The 23,819-nt window shown below is 42.5% G+C and overlaps 2 protein-coding genes across 2 annotated transcripts in view; both read right to left on the bottom strand.

The window, feature by feature from the left end:
* Positions 1-7,847, bottom strand: part of c9h8orf34 (chromosome 9 C8orf34 homolog) — a 59,341-nt gene extending 51,494 nt beyond the window's left edge. Inside the window, exon 1 of the mRNA XM_030099927.1 lies at positions 7,701-7,847. Coding sequence (XP_029955787.1) covers positions 7,701-7,769 — 69 coding nt within the window. The 5' untranslated portion in view covers positions 7,770-7,847. The remainder of the gene's footprint in view (positions 1-7,700) is intronic.
* A 2,847-nt stretch (positions 7,848-10,694) lies between these two features.
* Positions 10,695-23,819, bottom strand: part of prex2 (phosphatidylinositol-3,4,5-trisphosphate-dependent Rac exchange factor 2) — an 82,360-nt gene continuing 69,235 nt past the window's right edge. Inside the window, exons 37-41 of the mRNA XM_030099711.1 lie at positions 22,897-22,963; positions 22,198-22,388; positions 17,118-17,220; positions 14,374-14,441; positions 10,695-11,681 (exon numbers count right to left, since the gene is read on the bottom strand). Coding sequence (XP_029955571.1) covers positions 11,636-11,681; positions 14,374-14,441; positions 17,118-17,220; positions 22,198-22,388; positions 22,897-22,963 — 475 coding nt within the window. The 3' untranslated portion in view covers positions 10,695-11,635. The remainder of the gene's footprint in view (positions 11,682-14,373; positions 14,442-17,117; positions 17,221-22,197; positions 22,389-22,896; positions 22,964-23,819) is intronic.

The following is a 23,819-nucleotide window of genomic DNA, read 5'->3' as shown; positions in this document are numbered from 1 at the left end:
CTTTAGGCTGTGTGTTCAGCTGCCTACCTCGGATTACTTCAACCACGCCTGAAGGAAAGTGTTATCAACCCGCGCATGACCACACATCTGGCGATTATCAAACCCAAATCCAATCCGGAAATCGAACGGAAGTGGTATCCAGAAACTGCAAAGCAAAATGTGGTCTAATTGATACGATTACAACCGAGACTTGGTGTTCTCTCCCACTTTATTAGAAGAGAATCTCAAACTGTGTGACTGTGGGAACGCTGTCTCACATAGTGCCAAGATGAATGATCATGGGAAATTAAAAAACGACACCACTCTGAATTGAAAGTAGCTTTCAGCAGAGATTCACATTTTGTTCGAAGGATTTTAATATTACAATTAGTGTTTCTCCCTTTGTTAGGATAGAACTGTAATCTGTAAGGAATCCAAAAAAATCCAGGAGTCCATGTTCTCCAAAAGAACTTCTTCTTTAGGTCTTTACTGTAATTTCAATCTTCTGATGCTCTGCATAACTTTTATAATGTTTTCTGACCATTTTGTTAGATTTTCCTCCCCTCCATTTTTTTAATAGCTGCACCATTCATGACTTCTTCCCCGTGTAGTCCTCCTTTCTTCATTGAATCTGCTGAAATCCTCCTAATTTAGCTTTGGCGCCAACTGTGATGTTTTCCAAACACAATCTTTCTAGCACGCCCAGTTTTCACCCTATCTCTTCTCGTCCATCCAAACTCCCATCTGCTTGGCTCAAAAGTGAATGGTCTCCATTGAAGACAACTTTGGAAGTCGCACCACCAAACTGGCGTCTCTCTATCACCTGTCTTTTTCTCAATCCTCCATTCAGACTCCACTCTTTTCACTTCTCTCTCTGATGTTCCGCCTGCAGTCAACATTTTCAGCAAATTTCTTTCACTTTCGATGATTACAGTTTTACCCGCTCAGCTTTTAACAACATAAACAGCTCTTCAGTCTTCAATACTTCTGACCTCCTGTTTTCCACCGTTTCTCTTGAGTAGAAGCACAAAGTACCAATTTGTCATCAAACATTTACCAAGGTGCTCTCTCCTGCTTTTCTTCTGTCGAGAAATCCCTAAAGGCATCGGCGGTATGAGCCAATCACAGATACTAAACAGTCTACATTTAGATGGAGGCTCAAAACACACTGACCCCATTGTGCCAATATTATGCTCTTAAGAGGATGATGAAATGGAATAATACACGAGCAAAGGAAATAACAAGGCAATCTCCGCTGACACTGAATTATCCGGCTTCCATTACGGAACATGTGGGAGGAATGACAGTGATAAAGTAACCCTGTCAAGGCGGATTGTTTCCAGGTAATTATCAATGCTATAAGACCTCTTGCTTGTAAAATTGTTTTCATTTCAACACAGTCGTTTGTTTTTTTAGGACCTGTCCGGGGCTCATTCATGGTAAGACAACATCACACGTATTTCCTCTGAAGCTATGCAGGAACAGAGAATGCAGGTCAGCAACAGTGAAATTCTTTTATTAACCGCATGATCAGTCACTATGACCCAAAAGTCACTCAAACTGAGAAATCGTTCCGTGGAGACGGACAGATGTGGCTTCATGCGACTGACATGGGTGAAAATAACCCGATCACATCGAGCCCAACAAATTACTTCCTTGAGGAAGTAGATCAATAGGTCAGGCAGTGTGTGCACGTGTTTCTCAGAGTCCAGTTTGACCTCTTTACAGCCCTGCTGGACAGAAGCAGAGACCCCGAGAGTCGAACTCCACAGCTGAGCAGGTCGGGAGTGGAGCTTTTCCACGTGGATGGGTAAACAGTTCACTCAGATAACTCTCTGTGGAGAGAAGCAAAGTCATTTAACTTAACTACCAGCAGGAAGAGCAATAGTAGAAACCGAGCAGCTGGCTGATTTAAATTCCAACACGTAAACCCAAGACATCGGCTGAAACGGAGTGTGCAGTCAATAGCAGTGCTCTTTTATTTCTTCATTGATTGAGAATCTATAGCTCTGGCTGTGCGGAGCTAATTCACATCCTTCTGTTAATGTCTGAGTAGAATTGAGGCTACGAAGGCCTCATATGAACTATGAAAATTGGAATAGATTAACAGAAAGCACTGTATAAAATATAAAGTAATTAAATGAATTTCATGTAGGCACAATAGCTGCACACTGGTGTGGCGGTACGTCTTGTTATATTAGACGAGGACAATTTCTTACAGTGCATCCAGAAAGTATTCACAGCGCGTCACTTTCACCCCTTTTTTATTTAATGTAAAAGCCTTATTCCAAAATGAATTAAATTCATTCATTCCTTAAATTTCTCCACACATACAATGTAGAAAAGGTATTTTTGAAATGTTTTTAAATCACATGTACATAAATATTCACTATTTCATTTCAATGTATTGGTACTTATATAGTGATATATTGATTTATAAATAACTATATTTGTATCAGTGTTTATGACTTCACTTTGTGTATTTTTTTGTTTTTCTAGCCGTGCGTGAAATAAAGATCTAAATCATTCATTTCATTGGTTTTTATTGTGTATTCTTGTGCACAAATACAATTCCACACTTAGTGTGTTTAATAAAAAGTGTCTGTATTCAGTTTCAGTCCAGCTCTCAGGTCATCAGTGCTTCATTAATACAAGCTTCTAGTCATAATAATCCTTGAGCTCAAACCAACGCCGAGTTAATTACGGGTCTTGTCAGACCTGTCACGAACAGTGGCATGTTTCAGAAATCAACTGGCACGCCGATTCTAGTTCAATCCATTTTTTTTGATATAGATTGCATTTGCCTGATCCATCACTTCACTGTTCTAACATAACCATTATCGCCTTAGATATGACTGAGGGAACACAGCAGGGAGGCCCATGAGAGCCAGTTTTACGCTGCCTGCAGATAAAAGCAAAAGACTGCTCCATTTTATACCTACTGGTGCTGTTACACAAGTTTAAATGTCAGGAACCTGCACATAGATTTCTTTGATGAAGACAACCTTCAGTTGATGTTTAGACAAATTCTGCGGGATGAGAATCGGAGATGTGCCTCTTAGGTTTCTGCTGTGTTACAGAATGAATCGAGGAAATGTGACCTTCAGCTGGCTTTCACATCCACACTGATTAGAAGACTTCGGCGCCTCCAAAATGTGACACGCCACGCTGCTCCGGAACTGCTAATTGATTGTAAAAGAGCAGGTGTTTGAAAGGAATATCAATTTCCCTAAATGTTTAACAATAAGTTGAAGTGCAATCTTTTCGATTACGGGGAGAGACTGCTTCACTTTGCTTTTTGGGAGAAAACGCCCTCGGTGTGGCTTCTGCTATCTCTGCAAAGCAACCGTTTCATTAGCAAGGGGGAAAAAAAAAAAATCAATTCTCTGGCAAATCATAAGCTGTGTCTCATCACAGTGAGTAAATGAACCCCCACTCTGTGTTACTCACACGCTTTAATACTGCAGCTGAGTGTTGGAGATGAGAAAGAAGGGATGCGGCTTTTGTATGTGAGTGTGAGGCAAAAATGAAACATTACTTTAAGATCAAACAAAGAAAGGTGATTAGATCCAGCAGATTTTTACGCAACATAAAGCCAGAACACCGATAGTGGTAATTTGGTCATTCAGAGTTTCAAACATGCATAACTTCAATCGGATGTCTAAATTGTTTGAGATATTAAAGAGAAATTACAGCTACTTTACACTGGTCTGTTACAAAGGCTGGCTTGAACATGTGCTGAGGAGAGATAGTGACTATACTGTAAAAGGAGACGGAGGTGCCAGACAGGAGGAGAAGAGACAGATTTGTGGATATGGTGAAGGATGTGGTTGGTAAAAAATTAAAAGTAGATGACAGGGTGATCCGGAGGCAGAAGATCTGCTGCAGAGACCCCCAGAAGAGAGCAATCAAAAGACAAAGACCTTCGAATGAAGTCAGTGTAACACTGCACACGCACTGCCTGCATTCCGCAAACCTCTCTGTTTTAATCTAAATGCATGCTAAATCAGTGTTTTTTTTGTGTTATGAGTCAAGACAGTGGTGACAGAATCAGCGGTTCGCTGATGGAAAAACATGCGTTTGCAGTACTGTGAACTCGATGACCGGGCTGCTGTTGGCAACGACGGGAATTGTCACACAGTAGAGCCGTTTCAGTTTGACACCAGGCAATCCAGACACCATAACGCTTTATCCAACTTAAAGGTGCTGTAGGCAGGATTTTGCTAGTCAATGCTAATTTTTCTGTGTTTTCTTTGGATTAAATGTTAGAGTATCCATTGATAATCCTTTAGGAGTGTAGCATAATTGCACTATGGCGAGGGCACAGCGTTTCCATCTGTCTCTGTTCTGAGCTGAAAAGGAATCTCCACAGCTCCAGGTATCTTTGACCAATCAGAAGAGCCCTGAGGCTCTAACCATGATTGGTCGAGAGGCGTTCGTTGCACATTCTTGTGGGAGGGGCTTAACTTGCGTAAGGGCGTGATGTCAGAGAAAACAGGACAGGATTGGCTGTGCTGAGTTTCAAAACACCATCTTACTTAGGTAAGATGGCGGAGATGCCGAATCCTGCCTACTGCACCTTTAAGACTGTGGAGCAGTGGTGACAAACATAAGGCCCAGGTGCAAAAAACAGCCCGCAAAAGGCTACAATCTGGATCGCCAAACTACCAAGTGAAATTTCTAAGAAAAAATTGTTTTAATATTTTTTTTTTTTTTTTTTATCCCCCAAGGTGAGATATCGGTGATACTGTCCCAGACATTTGGTACCTCATTGCAAGCAAACCAGCATATTAGCCCGAAAGCCATGCTGCCAGGGGTGAGTTTGGAAAAACATACATAATGAAACAGCTTTCGGAGAGGGGTTTCATGGGAAATTTCACTGCATCTTGGATCAGAAGGTATCATTAAAATGTGCTTTATGTTGAGATTTTGGTAATCTTCAGTTATAATGTTTCTCAACCCCTCGTGAGCACCGACCGTAACAGACTCATCCACCCAGAAATCCCTCCGTGTACATCGAGAGGTTTGGAACCACTGTGTTGGAAAACAAGACATTTGAAGGTTCTGCCATCTTTTGTTTTACTCTTATTTTTAATCACATCATACAACAGAAAAAAAAGTCTATATTCAATCAAATACACTGTATCTTACTATGCTTTTAATCCTAAGGTGTTGTGTTCTCAATTCTAGAGCAATCACCGTTATGTGAGCAGTTTCTTGGTGTCAGCAGTGCAACAAAACTGTATTTCAACTACACTGACTTTCAACACTGGACAGAAAAAAGATTATTAAAGGGATACATTCAACCTTTCACCTTGCTATATTCCCTGTAATGAAAATTCCTCATCAGCTGGAAGTTCACGTATAAATTGTCCTTGGAATAACATTAAAGTGAGCCATGTAGTAGGTTTGCAGCCACATTATCTTCCCAGGAGAAATGTGGCAGTCCTATGGATTTTTTTTTATATAATCAATCCTTTACAACAGTTCTTTGTCATTACTAAGAAATTTCCTTGAACGTCTACAAGGTGCATCACGGTCTGTAACAATATCCATTCACCATTCGCACCACATGTCCTTTCTGGTCGGAGCAAAAAGTCTGTTTTTCAACTGGTCGTCACGTTTCACGACACAAGACCAAGTTTAAATAGCTAATGGCACAAACAGAGTGATGTTTGGGCGGTAAAAAAAGTGGTTTTGATCATTGTTTCACCTTTGAGCAACTCGCCTTTAATCATCTTCAAACATCACATGAAGTGTGCACGGAGCCAGAAATCAAGAGAAAGCAGGGCCAGGTCGAGAGCCGGGGGGTGGACAGGTGGAAAGAGGAAGATGGAGGGAGGAAAAACAAACACAGAGAGCACACACTGAGGCCCATCACTGTGCAGTTGAGCCTCGCCGGCCGCTTTGGCCTCAGAGGAGGATTTCCTGTCTTCTTTGCTGGTGACACACATGAATCTCTGTCCGTGGTGCTGAAACAAGCCTCCACTGCTCAACACACACTCGTGCATCCACCACTGGTACATATGCAGCTGGAGCTGCCGTAGTGGAAACGGCAGCGCGCTACAGAGTACATTATGTGAATGAAAACACGTGGACAATGTACCGCTGTACCACTCTGTCTCCATAGGGAGAACACACTTATCTCACCTGCCATGCATCAAATCTGCTAAACATGAGATTGGATCCACTTAAGATCGATGCTCTATACTGCAGTGAGGTGGGTTTTCGCTAAGGAGGTGTCACACAGGTTCCATAATGAATCTGAGGGTCAGGGGGAAGCCTTCTCCCTGCACAATTTCATCTTGAATTTCAGTTCTTGAGAGAAAAAAAAATCATAATAACAATAAGTGGAGGGTAGAATTATTTCTGGTTTGTTAAAATACACATTTTTAGAACTACTACTGTTTGTATAATAAAAATCAAATTGCTCATTCATCCTCTCTGGGTTGCGGGATGCTGGAGCCGATCCAAAAGTGGCACCCTGGACAAGTCACCAGCTCGTCCCAGAGCCACCACACACACTCACATTTGCACCTACAGGCAACTGGCGCGCAACATTTCATCTCAAAAGTGTGATTTTGGACTGCGGGAAGAGTATTTGAAGAAACCAAACCCTTTCAGATGGAGAACAGGCAAATTCTGCATTTAAAAATCTCAAGTCCATATTAATTCTCGCACCACAGGGTTAAATGTAGGATAAAACTATTCCTTAAATTGTTTAAAACACACATTTTGAAATCTTAGTTTATTGTAAGTGTAAAATATATCTACTGAAATTATGAAATAAGCTGAAAAATGTACCAAATGAATCACATAATAATCATCTAGAAAGCACAGGGAGAGTTACGCTTTGACTATTTTACTATCTCTGGCAACATGTCCAGGGTGTACCCTGCCTCTGCCTCCAGTCAGCTGGGATCAGCTCCAGCACCTCCTGCTAACCTGAGGTGGATACGGCTAAAAGACGGATCCCATAAGTCTTTAACAGCAACATATTATAATGAGAGCAGCTTGACATGTGAGTGAGGGATGCTGACAGGCTGCTGTGTGGTTTAAGCTCCCACACTTGCTTTCCTTTTGTCTTTCTCCACCTGGCAGCCCTGCTTTAAGCAATTAATCCATTCCCACACCAGGGATGAAGTCATGCTCTCCCCAGGGTTGCTTGGATGCCACCCAGAGTAACACACACACATCCCCTGACGTGACAAACACACACCACGGTTTGGTTGATGGCAGCTATGTATCTATGGGCTGCAGGGTTTTGGCTTAAAAAAACAAAAAAAAAAAAAAAAAAAGAAAAGACAGAAATCCTGCTGTGCCGCCTGAGTAAGTTCAACAAACTGAACCAGTGTTGAGTCAGGCTGTGTCATATAGGCTACATCTCCATCTTCTGCAATGCAAATCACTGAGAGGAGAGCAGAGAGAGAGAGAGAGGGGGGCTAAGCCTGCAGATTTGAGGGCAAACACGGCAGCCAACTCTACAGTGGCGATTAAAACCGAGCGCAGAGGGACGATTCCAAGAAGTGCACGTAAATCACCACCTTTCATTTGGGTTTTCTGTAACATCAGCATGAGGTGAAGACAGAGGGGGAGAATCCAGTCAGACACATTGCAGATGTGTGCTCGGTATCAATGCAGTGGTCCTTTTTTTTTTCTTCAAAAAAAGAAGACAAATCTGTCTGCCAGTAACTTCATAGTTGCATATTTGACACACTCACCTCAAACAGGGGTCCGATTTTATTCTTCTCCAGATACGACTGAATCCTGGACTGTTGCGGAGACGCCATGAAGAAACTGTTGTGCCTGGAAGGAGCTTTTAGCGGAATGAAATCATGAGGTGAGCCGGTGTCATCCGTCCCTAATGAAGCGACACGGCGACGCATAAAATAAAATTTTAAAAAAAAGAAGAAAAAGAAAAGAAATGATGCGTAAAACGCGTCCGGGCGGGAGTCGCGCTTTAAACTTCAGCTTTCAGTGCGGAGCGGGCGGCTCATCGTGGACTCTCAGCCCGGGACCTTCCCAGCAGCTTGTTGTCGCCTCGCTGCCTCTCCGGCGGTCGCTTCCCGGTACGAGCCAATGGCACCGCCGCTCTGTGACAGAGAATACAAATCTTCCGCTCACTGGCTGCCCCGCGTGCCGCCGCCACTCCCATTTCATCCGGCGGGGCTCAGCCCACAGCGCGAGGCGAGCGGCGGCGCCTGTTAATGCGCCTCGAGACACCCGGAAACACCGTCCAGCAGCACTCTAACGACCTGAGAGATGACAGCTGCAGGGAAACATGCTCAACAAACTATCCACTATCCACTAATCCCACATGTGTGTAAAATTTCAGTTAAAATATTTTGTTAGCAACAGTGTGTACAGAATTGCTGTTAATTGGCCCAGGTGTGTGTTGTGTGATGGACTGGTAACGTGACTATAACCTGCCCTCTGCCATACTTAGGGTGGGATAAAAGACGGATGATGGATGGATGGACGGACCATGAATATAATGGCAGCCTGTGGTACAAATGTGGCCTTCTTTCCACACAGAGTCAGTTTCCAAAAAACGGAAAAGCCCATTTGCAGCTGAAATAACTGTAAAATTAATAATTTTATTGTGGAATTTATTTCAAAGTGAACAAAAAAAATCAATCAAAATTATTCAGCTTGGTTTTAAGTCACTGGAGCCAGTCCAGCTCATTCTGAGCAAATTCAGCTATCCTCAGTCACTTTGGTCCCCTAGCAGAGAGGATGAAATGTTTTCAGTCTTCACAAGGTTCAAAGTTGCTCGTCTTTGCTGGTGTAAACAAATGCTAAATTGAAAACCTAATTTTCTTGGGGAAAAAAACGTATTGATGGTAAAGGTCCAAATAAAAATTAATTTTAAAAGAAATTGAGAATGCACTCAGCATCAACTCTTGATAACAGAATTAACACCAGCTCATGTAGAGTCAACGAGTTAAAGGTGCTGTAGGCAGGATTTTGCTAGTCAATGCTAATTTTTCTGTGTTTTCTTTGGATTAAATGTTAGAGTATCCATTGATAATCCTTTAGGAGTGTAGCATAATTGCACTATGGCGAGGGCACAACGTTCCCATCTGTCTCTGTTCTGAGCTGAAAAGGAATCTCGACAGCTCCAGGTATCTTTGACCAATCAGAAGAGCCCCTGAGGCTCTAACCGTGATTGGTCGAGGGGCGTTCGTCACACGTTCTTGTGGGAGGGGCTTAACTTGCGTAAGGGTGTGATGTCAGAGAAAACAGGACAGGATTGACTGTGCTGGGTTTCAAATCACCATCTTAAATGGATCAAATCGCCATCTTGCTTAGGTAAACCTAAGCAAGATGGCGGAGATGCCGAATCCTGCCTACAGCACCTTTAATTTAGAATTACACATTGAATATTCATAGCAGTATAGACGTACCTAAGAAAATAAAAAATCAAGTCAGAAAGCCTCCCACCAACTATTATAAACAGCCTCCAGGGTATCAGGAATGTGTGAGTATCACTGACAAATCCTCCACCACCATCACCACCACAAAATAACTATAAGTAGAGACTAATATAGAGACATAACAAGATAAAATAAATAAAGCTACAATATAATAAAATGAGTTATCAATGCTTCAGAGACAAGAAAAGGTTCAAAATATTAAATCAGAAACAAGAGATTGGGGAGTTGCTGCACCACAGGTCTTGAGTGGAGTGTGTGTAGGTGGGTAAGTTTGGCTGCTACAGGGTAAACGCTGCTTTTAGTCATCAACTCTTACTAATTGCATGTTAAAATATAATTAAATTTTATGGCACCAACAAATCCTCCATGGTTCATTGGAAGGCTTTAATCAGATATTAGAGGATGAGTTCAAACTTTCATATTTGCAGTTTTGCATTTGTATATCATCAGTTATTTAAAATTAGAAAACAATTTCAAAGTAAATGTGATTTTTTTTTTTTCTTCTTGAACACTGAATTAGCCCTCCAAAGAGACCCCCAGCTCTCAGTTATGTTAGGTCTGCTACTCTCCATAAAACATTGTGATCCCAAGTAAATAATTAATACGGTGGATATTCCCACTCATCCAGGTCATGCCACATCCAATTCTTGATGTAAAACCGGACATGCTTGAAGTTTTGAAGACAATTCACCTCTCGTCTTAAATCCTTCATCGGTTCAAACTAACAAGTTTGTTAGTCCAGTATTATCACAAGGAACATTTCTACAATATTAATACTGGATTTCTAGCAATAAACAGGTTTTTTTTTTTAAGACAGGTGAGTAATTATTCAGAAAGGATAAATAAAAAAAAAACACAAAGACTGCTACGGAGGGCCGATCTTTAAATAAAACCCAGTGCTGCTTAAAATTCATGTATCGCTTCATAAAAAGCAGCAGGTTCATCATCTTTACCCTCAACTTCTGAGAATCTGTGCTTAAAGAACATAATCAGTGAAAATGGGTGAAAGCTCTCACTGCATACATTCACAGAAATGAATAAAAGCAAAGCACTTGCATATGTGAATTATTTTCTATTTAAATCATAATTTCAGGACAAGAAAAGGGTCTAAAAGTCATTTTATGATTGCTTTTGTTCTTCGTAGTTAATGTTACTGGGATTTTCTTTCATAAAATCATCTGATCATACAAAACTAGTTAAGTTTTTCATCAATGAGTTTTACTTGTTTCTGTTAAAATGTGTGTAAAAGACAGTCAAACACAAACACTTATCCACTGTTATCAGCTTTAATATATATATATATTTTATTTTTTTTACAAAATGTATACATGTCAGCACTTTAGTGTATCGAAGGGAAGAAGTCGACCTTCCTTTGTACAACGATCAATCAGAGACGTTCTTTGTAGGAGACACTGCCGGAGCTTACCGCTGCGTCTCATCACCTCCTGTTTGTTTGCATAGTAGTGAGCTTGTCATCCACTAATAAGTGATAGAGCTGCTTTAATCCTGAGCACTGTCAGTATAAAAGAAAAAAAATACAGAAAATACCAAAACCTATAGTATATTAATACTGATGAGAATGTCAGAGATCCAAACACAGCGACAAGTAATATGATTCTATTACATTTGTGGTAAATATGTGTATTTACAGACAAATAAACATGGCGCCGAGAGACGAACTCGCCCAATACTGACAGAACTAATTAAAGCACTGGAGTGAAAACTGCAAACAAGCAGAGAAATTACGGGCTAATATGAACAAATACGATGTCAGAATGACATCCAGTATCCTTCTAATTAATATGATCGAGTTTCATCTCACATGCAAATGAAACTAATAACGCTAAATGCAATAGTCTCTCAAACAAAAACAACACTTAATTGTCAGTTTGTGATCTGCAGACAGTGAATTGATGGGATTCATTATGTCTCGCTGAGCTAATTGAAGTCTCTTCTGTGGGCGTTTCGCCAATCTGAAACGTGATCCTATCAGACGCACGGCACAATAAAAATATGTAGAAAGTAGGACAGATAAAAAATACAAAGTACTAAAATACTATTTACTGTTTGAAAAGTCTATGTACACGTTCAGGACGGACAGGATGGACACACTCGCTCTCTGCAGCCAGCTGGCTCTGTTGGTGGAGGAGAGATTTTGAAGATTTCGTCCCCAAAAAAGCTCCTCGTGACTTCTTCAGCCTCTTCCAGGAAGCAATGCATTATGGATCACCATCTGGAGGAGGAGGCTGGCACAGCTTGTACAACCTTGAAAAAACACACATGTAACATGACATTTAATTATGATCAACACAAAGCGTCAGGAGCACGAAACAATGCGCAGGAAGTGAAGCCCGGAAAGTGACGGAATTATGTCGTCGTCTGCAGAAAACTTGCATCTTTGTGCATCGTCTTTCGTCAGTGCATCTTTCAAACACGGCTGCACAGTGGTGCAAAGTTAGGATGAACTGGTAAATCCAGACGAGGGAGACTCTGATCCCCGAGGAGGAGATTTATCAGTCGTCTGTGTGAAAACAGTCAAATATTCATGCTTCACAGGCTTAATAAAATACCTAAATAATTCATTCCAATCCCTGCTTGCATTACAAAATGTATATTTGTAATAAAATATGTATCATGAACACTATTTTCTATAAAATTCACACATATCAATACACTTCAAAAATGATGTTATTTGCCTAATGATCATAAATAAATTGGATTTGTTCTGTAATAAACATTGCTGATGAATGTTTACCTAATCTCAGTATATTTTCTATTGCATTAGAAGAAACCCTCTCTTCTTAATACTGTGTGTAGTTAAAAAAAAAAAAATCTATTGTGACTCATCTTTTGGGTCTTAATGAGACACCTGCAGGGTAAACTCACCCAAAAAAAAAAAAAAGAAAACTAAGCATCCCTTTTATCTACACATCATTAAGTGTGGGAATCCCTGTCTTCTCATAATCCACAAAGCAGCCATTAAAATCTGCAGCAACCACTCGCTCTGCAACTGTTCTGACATCAACGGACACCGAGGGCAGCGAATCTGCCGCAACGTCTCGGCGTTAATCAGCCCACCTTCTAACAGGGTTTGTCAGTCTCACTAAAAGGTTCAAAATGGCCCGATCGCCACACAAAACCAATATTTAGTTGTCCTCTTTGAATTGCTGAGCGCAGGCATCGCCGTCGGCATCATTTCTGCAGGATTTCTGGATTTCATGCAGGGGTGAAGCTACCATGATGCATGGCTCTGCATCCTCTTCAGTTTAACTAGACTTTCTTATTCCCACTGGTTCTAAGTCAGGGGTGTCAAATACGTATTAGTTCAGGGTCCACAAACAGCCCAATTTCACCTTGAGTGGGCCGGAGTGGTAAAATAGTGCCATAGTAACCCTTAAGTTGAAACTTTAAAGTTTTTCTTTGTTGAGGTGCAGAGTATACGAGATGAAAATGTCACAAAAAGCAAACAATTGCCACCAAAAATGACTATAATCTCAAAAATAAAGCCAATTTATTTGAAACCTATGTCCTAAAAACCTATTCTGTTGCTGCAGCATTGTTTATATTCTTACAAACTCATCTTAACAGCGTGGCTTTGCTCTTTCATAGCAGCCTTGCTGGTATCTCAGCTCAGATCTCAGTGTTTTGTCTCTCTTTTTGTTAAAAAAAAAAAAAACAAAAAAAACCCCAATGTTTTCTTTTCACAATTTGCTTGTTGTTGAGCCAGATTGGAACCTCTTGTGGCCCGACTTTGGCCCACGGGCCTTATGTTTGACACCTCTGCTCTCAGTGACATCAATAATTATAAAAAAACGTTACCCTGTAACACATTACTTTTCTGAGAGAAACACTTTTTTTTCCCACCACAGACAGACAGCAGGATTGTGAAATTTTTTTGAAGAAATCTAAGCAAGCTAAAAGTTTCATTAGAGACTTTTTCTAAACTATAACGTGTCATTTGAGTCAGATCTACTGTGGTTCTAGTGTTGGTCGGCTCCTTTGGATTTATTGGATTGTCTACCAATCGTACTGAAGAAGCAGATGTTCAGGAGACCAGTGTAACTGAGGGGATGTGTCCACCCTAACAGAGGCAGACAGGCTTCTGGGGGGGTCTTATAGTAAGACTGACAGCATCATCATTTACTGCTCTGAGGTTGAATTATGTCTCCAATGCTGCCTGGTAAAAGCATCAATGCAGCGGCGAGATCCATCCATCCATCTTTCATACTGCTTCATCCAACTCAGGGTCACGGGAGGCTGGAGCCGAACCCGGGTGGCTCTGAGTGGGGGAAGGTAACACACTCTGGACAGGTCATCAATCCATCACAGCATAAACACACACACACACACACACACACACACACACTCACACCTTGAGTTACCACTCAGTCTCTATTGAATATTTTTAGATTGTGAGTTCAACAATTACTTTTTTTAAGTCATGATTTCTTCAAATCATTTCATAATCATGAGGACAGAAAACCCTTTTAAAAGTCCTGATTCTCCATTATTAATATTAATGTTGACCTGAAGGTGGTGTTAGTGAGCATCTGACTTATAATGTGAGTAAAATGAGCATTTGCCTTCTGTTTTTCTGAGCCCGTATGGATGCAGGAACATTTAAATGCTACACATATAGACTTTTTGGGGAGATGTATTGATGCGGTAAAACTCTTCCGTATTAGTAGACAGTGCAAATGCATTTCTGCTGACAGCTGCAGAGCCATATTGAGGAACAAGTTTATTCGTTCGGATAGTCATTGCTACTGTGGCATGGTGAAATGGTTATGCACAATTCATGAAATACCTTTTTGAAACTTCCTTCTTTATGCATTTGATAAGTTCTGACATCTGAAATTCAAGAATCAGCACAAACTGCGATATTAATTTGGGATTTAACACCGAGCTCTGCCACAGAGGCAGAAGATGCTGCTGTCCTTCGGTCCAGGGACTTTACCTTGGGACTGATGATGGTGTACGATCCCTCACACCCAGGTTCTTGGCTGAATTCTGAACTCTTGCCCCCTGGAAAGAAACAAAAAAAAAGAAATAAAAAAGACCATAACCACCGATAGCAGTATGGCTTTGGGAGAAAGCTGCGACGGCCATATGCAGAAGCAGAGAATAACAACACACACCACTGTGGAAAGAGCTTAAACAAAGCTGAGACAATGAGCCAGAGAACATTTGTGCCCTCTGAGTATTAGAAATGCTTCTGCTCAGAGCTTTGCATATAAACAATGAAACTGAAGTCTGGTGACTCAGCTTGTGGAAAGAATAAACTGCTGAGCAATATTATTCAAACTGTCGACGAGCTGTTGTCTATCTAACAACAGTTTTACCATTTTTCACATCAGGAATTATTGGAGAGCTTTGAATTGTGACTTCTCGTAAATCAGTGGATTCATTTGTTCGCAGCCATTTTGAAAAACAAGCGAGAATAATACATCGTAAATGTCTGGGCGCACAGAGCAGCTTTAATTTTAAAGCGCCTCGTGATGGTATTTGTTTAACGAGGCGAGTTTTCCCAGGTGAAACGGCACCCTGTCACGCTTTGAATGACTGCCGGTCAACTGTAGGAGGGAAAGGTATCAACCCCGAGCTGAACCACATGTTAAACATCAAGTGCAGAGCGACGCAGACGTCCCACCGAGCCCGCGAAAACCTGAACATTCCCACCGCTGCTACAGGTAGTGCAGCTCTTTTCAGCTATGCATGTAAAACAGCACGTGCGGAACAGCTTCTGTAAGGGAACAAAAGCACAAAGTAAGGAATTCAGGAGATGAATAGGGTGCCCGTGTGCACGGCTGCTGCAGACTTTGATTATGCCCAGTCAGGAACACGTCTGCTCTGTGTTAATGGTCCTTTAGTCAGCTGGCTGCACGCAGAGTCGGCAGATACGCCGCCGTATTAGAGGCAGGAAGCAACTTAAGCTCTCAGTCCGGTGACGCCAACACCTGCGCTCACAAAACACACTCTCAGCAAAAAAAAAAAAAAAACCACACACAATCAAATCATTTTTTATTTTTGTAAGAGGTGATCAGCAGTTTCCTATTCGAGAAGAGAGGGAGCAGCACGTCCAAAGTGCATTAGCTGACCTCTCGGTTACAACTCCACTGCCTGCCCCGGGTCCGGATAAGAGGATAGAGTCAGCAATTACTCGATATCTATCACAGCCGTCCACTGTGATGCCTCCAGACAGAGATGCCCCCTAATGTCCCGAAAGGACGCAGCGGCCAGAGAGCATCAGTTCAGATTGAGACGGCACCAAAAACAAAAGTACTTACACTGTATTTAGGCTCAAGAGATGACGCAAATCTAAGTTTCTGAAAAGTCAAACTCCCCTAGAAAGGCATCGAGCCTTAAATCAAAATAATACCATTAGCCCCAGCAGAAATTTCTAATAAAAGCCGTCTTTTCAGTTATGGTTTTTAATGTATCTGGTTAAAACGGTGATGCTAACAATACTATGTTGTGATTTGTTCAGTAAGTGAGGCTCGTCTACCCACACAGTGAAAACCATTACACTGAAGCATGGCCACGGCGGAAAAACACATTTCCCAACATATAAACATCCACATGTGAAAAACGCACAAATGAAGTCCAGAATGGACGGGCGAGATGGAGCTATCCCCTCCAGTTTACATAAACACCCCAGCCGTCCAGACCACATATTGGAAATTGCTATGCAGAAGTTTTCCGAACCACGCTGTGATTAGACCCATTTTGCCCAAATCACTCTCACATTCTCATCCTGAACGATGTTGTCTGAGCGTGACGGACGGGTCCCGCTGGGATCGGATGCCGCGCTGATAACCTTTTTTTGCGAGTAAATATGACTATTCAGAAAAGGGGGGGGGGAAAGAGGTGCCATTCAAACTCTGCGTGATATTCATAATTCATCGGATTCAATCAGTCCGTGTCTGAGAGCAAGGACACGTAAACACACACGGATGAGACTCCCTACGCTCGCCGTCCGGACTGAAAAGTCTGATGGTGATGGTGGAAAAATGGAGAAGACGGCAGAAACGGCTCTGCTGCCGTAAACCTAAACAGTACAGCCTCATACATGTGGCTCCGCTTGATAAGTGAGCAATATTTCATACAGTCAAGGTCACACGATGCACAGAGTTGCAGCCTCCTGGCTGAGATCCCATATTAAATGCCTCTCCTCCTCCAGAATCTCATCGTCCCGACTAACCTCTGTGCTAACACCACCAAACCCAACTGCGGAGGAAAGTTGAAGTTTTAGGTCAGGACTTGAGCTTTTAGGAAGGTGAAATGGCTAAATCGCTACAAAGATTGCCCCTTTTTTTTCTCTCCCTCCCATGCAGTCCAACAAACAAGCTTCAGACTCTCACAGAGTCTTTTTAGCTTCTCATTACTATCTCATTTGCCGAGATTCATATTCCGGTGGCGGTGAATGCATATCTGATAAGATTGAAGCAGACAGGGGGTGAAACAGGGGAAGAAATGATAATGCAGGGAGGAAGAGAGTTAATGACTCTTCTAGTGGGCTGCACATAAAACTTGTTTCCTCGTCCGAAAGTATATTTACTGCAAGCATTCTCCATAAACTACGACCGTCTATGAAGAAGCAAAAAAAAATCTGCTATTTCACTGAATGAAGCATGTTTTTTTTTAGATGCGGAAATTCCAAAGGTAAGGCGACAGCAGTACAGATGTGTGTGAAACAGATACCTGCTTCCTCATGACGTCGGTGGCCTGCATGATGCAGCGCGGCGGGAGGCCGTGGTTTCGAGCCAGCAGGATGGCCTGCTCCAGAGTCACGCTCAGGGTGCAGCTGCCGGTCAGAGAGGAAACACAAGGTCAGACTCCGGCGAGCATCCTCACTCTGCATTATTCAACGCTTAAGAAGGGGCTGGCTGAAGGTAGCAGCGTTCAAGAGGAAGTCAAGGCGCAAAAATACCATAACCGCAAACACCGTTTTGGAGAGGGTTATAATATAGTTGCTCATTTCACTGTATGTGAGTAGTAGACAAGTAGCGTTTAACTATCAATGTTTTGGAGGAAACAGATCCACAGGTGTTAAAACTTTTATTGGATGTGTTTTTTTTTTCCTTTGTCTGCTGGTGAAGTGAGTTTAATGACTGAACAAAGGACGACAAAGCAGTGATAAATACATAACAGCAACAGTGAGACGGCGGTGTTGTAAAATTTAGCTTAAAAAAAAAAAAGAAATTCTCCAGTGGTGTTGCAGCAACAGAGTCGTCTTTGGAACAGGTTCAAAGTGCGTAAAGCTGAATAATATATGCATATTGCAAAAGGCTGAATGAGCTGCAATAAATTATGCGTCCGGGCGCTGTGCATTGCATTCAAGCTCTGCAAATTCAAAATGACAGGACTTCAAGATGGAAAAGTGTGGATAATCACAAAAATGTCACAGATTTAATCCAGTGACAGTCCTTTTAATATCATTATAAAGTCAACAAAATGCTCATTTCTTAAACGCTGTGATGAAATGAGAACAGTTGAAGCGCATGTGATGGGGAAAAAAAGCATGGCTGGTGTAAATTAGGGGCAAGAGAAAGAGCACTGTGAAATAAGCAATGTTCGTCTGTCGTGCAGCACAGTGAGAAGAGAGAAACAACAGCAAACTGAGCTCCAGCCATGTGCATGAATGAAACTTTTCCATTACCCTCACCTCACTCGTCACATCTCTAATGACTCGTTTCGCCGGCCGCTAACACATCAATCACATTCCCTCCTTTCTTTAACGGCGAGCCCACGGCTGACTGTCAGCACTTCAGCGCACTTCCCAGTTTCCCAGCGAGCCGAGCGCGCCGCCCGCCGCGGCCAGGAGAGAAAAAGGGTCCAAGGACAAGTCGGGGTGTCTCCTGTGGCGGGGCGAGATACACTCGCACCGCCGTCAGGGTGTGACGGCTGGAAAATGAGTGTTGACGCGAGTCTGTGATTCATTAGTTTCAGCAAACTTTCGTTACCGAGCAGATCCAAAGCCACACTGTCTTGACTACACACACACACACACACACACAGATGGCAGCATGTGGAGAAATCCTTAGGGAGCCAGTGACGGGTGTCAAGGCTGCTGGGTGACCTTTCTATGATAACAAGCCGTACTAGGGTATCGATCCAGGGCCTTTTCACTGCAAATTGAACTGCCTGAAGTTTCTAACGCTGCCAGGCTCGCTCTCATTGAATGACACAGCCGTGGGGGCTGCGAAGAAATCCGAGCTGTTTGTTTAATATCTCCCTCTCCCACAGTAGGGCTTCACAGTGACTGAGAACAAAAAAAAAAAAAAAAAAAAGAAAGGAAAGAAAAGATCAGATGTGCAATGGGACACTTACTGCTGCCAGGAGCTGCTACAGCCAGTCAATCAGATGAAGATTTAAAAGTCCCCTTGAGTTCCAGTTGCATAACTTTATGAGGGTGTAACATGATGCGATAAAAGTAATGAACCCAACAATCATCTGGAGGTAGGTGTGGAGAGGCGTCCCGGCAGAGAATTGCAAAAGATGTCCTCTCACAAGCCGCCCCAGAATATTTTAAAGCACCCATTTTCAGCTTCCCACACCGATAAAGCAGGGGAGGGGGGGAAAAGTCACCCGCAGAGGATCTTTAAATATCTCTTTAGCTGGAGCAGGATGAAGGAACTGCACAAAAATCCGTGTGTGTGTGTGTGTGTGTGTGTGTGTGTGTGTGTGTGTGTGAGGCAGCACAGTTTCTCCTTTCATTAGAGCTGGTGAGATAGTACGGGATGATTTATCCCCATCTGTTTTATGTCGTTCCAACCCATATCCCATTTACACTCGGTTTCTCCGGAGCCGAGTCCACGCTGATAAATGAGAAGAAACAAGAGGGGGACAAACACAAGGAGAGGCAGGGAATGACAATGGATATCTGCAACGGAGAGGAAAATTGAATAAAGGGAGGGCTGAGAAGCCAAAAGGCACATATTTGGACATATTTTATATTACCCACCAGCTTGTACAGTCAATCAATCTTTACTATAACGAGTTGAAACAAGGACAAATATCAGCTCCTTTCAATATGGAGGCTGTCTTCTTATTCTTCCTCTCTCTGGGGTTTGTTTCCCTGTTAAATAGTGAACTCTCCTATTTTCTTTTCACAGCTTTGTAGGAGTGACAAACACAAAAAAAAAAAAAAAATTGGAGGAGAGAGGAGTGCAGCATATTGCAAACTGCTGATGCCCCAAAACTATCGCACTTTAGCCATTATTAAAACTCATCCATCAAGCAAACTAATTCAGTCAATAGAGCCTGAGAAGGCTGCCACACTGATAATGCAATTTCCTCCCAGTACTAATCTACTGGCTCGCTTTCGTGGGTTTTTCCAATTATTCCAGATCCTCTTTTCTTAAAACTTCGTCCTCTGACGTTTCAATCGTGAAATTTACACAGTGAAAACTGCGACATTATTCTTCTGTTGTGTCAATAATAACCAATTTATTAAAAAATGAGTGGGTTTATTTGGATTTATGGTGATAAAATGATCAAAAATGTGTAATAAGAGAATGTTAATTCTTCAATATTGCTATTTGTGTGTTCACGAAGACCTCATGATACGATACTGTGACATTTTTTAATATTTTCAGTATGAAAACAGCTGTGGAGCTGCTTCAATAAAAACAAAACCTTTCTTTTCCTCTACATTCTCATCCCTACATAAACTTTAGCTTCCCATTAATTCCAGCTGTCTGCATGCTGGTGTTGTTGTCAACTACTCAATAAAGAAAGCAACTTAATTTCCATGACTGATATGAAAGACGATAAGAGAGGACTGCTGTGTGTCGAATGACCCACGCTTTCACATACAAGTCTCCAATAACACCAGGAAAACATCTCAAAATGCGCCAGGAGCCAGAGGAGAAGCCAGAGGGTTCTAAAAACTCGTTAAATAAAGCAAAGAAAGTGGCTAAGTTGGGAACACTGTGCAGTCGTCCCAGGGGCAAAGCTCTGTTTGTCTTCTTTCTGGTGGCGTTAGAATTATATAGATCCTATAAACCAGGGGCTTGAAGCGCCAGCGGAGCTGGGGGGGGGGGCGGTCATCTCAGTGTTTGGACACTTCAGTGTTCCAAATGTTTCACAATATACAGAAAACAGCTCAAGGAAGATTTTTTTTTTTCTCATTTCTCAATACTTAATTGAAGCTCTTCAAATAACTAGCAAACACACTGGCGCTGTCCCCTAGGCAGGCGTGTTCCAGCCTTTATGCTCATTATTCCTTGATGTCTATTTAACCAAATAATTACATGCGTTTGTTTTTGAATGGGAATGCAAATTGCACGGTAACACAACAAGCCACAGCGTCGCAAACATCTGTGACAGCAGTGCGATAAGCCAGAAGTTTGGTTTCTCTGCTTTAACACAGCAACGCTTTGAACTCTTTCTGTTTCTCTGTTTTCATTTCATGCTGTACATTTTTGTTTTGCTTATGCTGCTGTGCATGCTTTTTTTTTGGCAACATTTTGCTAGCAATGTCAAATATGGTAGTAATGAAAAGTTTTTCAGTGGTATTTTAGCAGCTTTCTGTTGCCATACAGTGACATCTAGTGGTGGCAGACAGTTGCTACTGGCATATTTTAACATAAAAGATGCAATAAACCAAACAAAGTGTGATTTGCAGTTTTGAAAATATGGTAAATACAAAATTGACTCCATGTTTTACATGAAATTAAGAGTCCAAAGATGGCAGAGTGCAGGTCTGATGTGGTCAAAGAGCCAGGAGTTTGAGCCCTTTCCTAAAAATGTTCTAAAATCCCATCATTGGTGAGAGAATAAGTTCAAAAATGTTGGAGAAAAACATTTTTGAAAGGTACCTACATCATTTTCTTGTGATACTGAGTTCAACCTGCAGCTCTGGGGAGTAAATCAGCCTTAAAAGTAAAAAAAAAAAAAAAGTAAGTTCACAAATAATCAGGAAATATGGCAGATCTCGTAATCTGCTGTGTCACGGTACACTTAGCCTGCCTGTCGGGGTGAATCGTGTGCAAGTGCACACACACACACACACACACTCACACACTCTCTCTCACACACACACACGGGCTGTGGGCTAATAAAGTAGCAGAAGTCATTGCACAGACAGGAACTTTCTATTAGAGCTCTGGCAACCAGGCGGCTCCATCCACAGCACTATATCAAGCCATCAGTCACATACAGTGAGCGCAGGAGCGTGCGCGCGTGCGAGCGCGTGCACGTGACTGAGACAAAAAGATATGGAAACTGTCAGTGGGGAAAGACGGAGAGTATCAGAAAGACGGGTGGGTGGGTGGGTGGGCGGGGCGGAGGGGGGGGGGGGGGGGGGGGGGGAGCAGAGATGAAGATGAAGGCTGGAGCCGCGGATCAGCGGTGACAAACGATCGGGATATTTCTGCCCTCGTGCGCTGATGAATGGCGCCCTCGGCAGCAGGTGAATTAGGCAGCCGCATATAGAATTCAATAGGAACGGAACTAATTGACCCGTCTTCTTCCTGCGCCGACTTCAAGTTTCTAATCTGACCCGAGAAACAATGAGGCCCCATTAACTAGAATATCCTGCTGTTAATTAATGCAGAGAAAAGGTATTAATAGAAAATCCCCATGGTGCAAAGCTCTCATGAAATTGAGCTGTAGATAAGGAGCACAGAGAGAGAGAGGTAAAAAAAAAAATAGGTACAGGTGAGCAGAGTGCCAAAACGAAAGAAAATACACAGGAAAAGAATGAAAATGCTAAGCAGGAACGTGTAATTTCACTGGAGAAGGTTCACACAGAGGCTGCGTTTGCCCACACGCTCACCGGTGCACGCCGCTGTTGCACATGACGATGTGTGTGGCTCCCAGACGCGAGCAGAGCTCAGAGGCCACGGTGAGCAGCCCCACTCCAGACGCCCCGCAGGCGGTGAACTGGCAGGCGGCGGTGCGGCGACAACTGATAAAACTTTCCATCAGACGGTAGAGCTCCTCCAGAGCGTTGAGGGGACGCATTAACTGGGCACAGACAGAGGGGGAGCGGGTTAGTGGCGGGCAAAACCCAGAAGGAACACAATTTATGGGCAAACTGGCGACATGAATCTGTGGATTATGACGAGGCCTGCAGGACTGGGTGTTCCAGACCGAGCATTAGGTACACAGACAGATGATAAACAGCAGGAAAGACTGTTAAAAATTAGAGGCAAGTAACGGAAACTCTAGAAAAATGCATTTAATCCTCGTCAAGTTGCTTTTCATTGCAGGCCTCAAACATTCTAAAACTCTAACATCTTTCAAAACTACACAGCATCTAATCCTGTTGTACACTTCCTGCCTTTAAATGCTCACTTCTTAATCCTTCCAATTCACAGATAATCCATAATAACTTCCCAGCTTCACCTGGAAGTCCACTATTTTTATTTCTTACTCCACCTCATCTCATCTGATTGTAATTTCACTCTAATCGGAAGTGTTTACAAGACGTGGATCGTCACGCTTTCATGTGCGCGCAGGATGTTCTTCTTACCTTGTCTATTAGGGCTGCTTTGGGTGCAGAGCTGGGTGGCATGTTGGACTGATCCAAGAAGAAGGCCCTAAGGGATGGAAAAGTAATAAGAAAAATAATAATTTACATGAGGACCAATCCCAGTTGGATATATACACCATGTGTGGGAAACAGAAATGAAGGCATTAAAAACCAACATGCAGCGGTAGACTTGATTCAGCAATCAGATACGATTTTTTTTTTTTTTTTTTTTTGTTTAAAAGCACCATTGTCTGGGATCAAAATTGTTTCCCTGCAGCATTAGGTCATCAGGAGCACTGGCAGCCTTTCTGGGAAAAGTAGGCCACCTGCTCATTATGGAGCGCCACTTCCTGACTATCAATCACAAGAGTAACTTGGGCAGAAACACAGACTAAGCATCTCTCGTCCCGGGCATCGCTCCAAATGCCGTCGCTTCATTCATTCATGGAGTGCAGTCATCTGAGTGTTGTTTCCCCCCCCACCCGTCCACCACCGGGGGCAGCACCGCACCAGTGTCCTCACGCCGCAATGAGTCCATCTGAGGTGGAGTGCTACTGGTGCAAACTCAGCAGTCTGCGACTCCATCAAATCTCAGTAATCCAGCAGTGGGCTAAAAATAGGAACACTACACCACATTAAACCCCTTCTAATAAAATCTCATACTCCATTACTTCTTGCTGGGGGCTATAATAATGCACAACCTACAGTCACCCCCACACACTCATTTCTGAAATAACAAATACAAAAGAAATCAGAGAAAATTAAACTTTAGAGGGATTCGGCAACATTGGGCTCTGAGGGAGGAGGATTGTTTACAAGAACTGGTGAAGCACGTCTCGTTCATCTGCATTCACTCTGGTGTTAAGTGATTAAAATCAGAGCAAGGAGGCGTTCATTATGACTGTGATATTTCTGCCTGACAT

Source organism: Salarias fasciatus, chromosome 9, assembly GCF_902148845.1.
Source record: "Salarias fasciatus chromosome 9, fSalaFa1.1, whole genome shotgun sequence".
Classification (NCBI taxonomy): domain Eukaryota; kingdom Metazoa; phylum Chordata; class Actinopteri; order Blenniiformes; family Blenniidae; genus Salarias; species Salarias fasciatus.
Note: the sequence above shows the minus strand (reverse complement) of the source record. Positions and strands in the feature narration are given on the sequence as shown.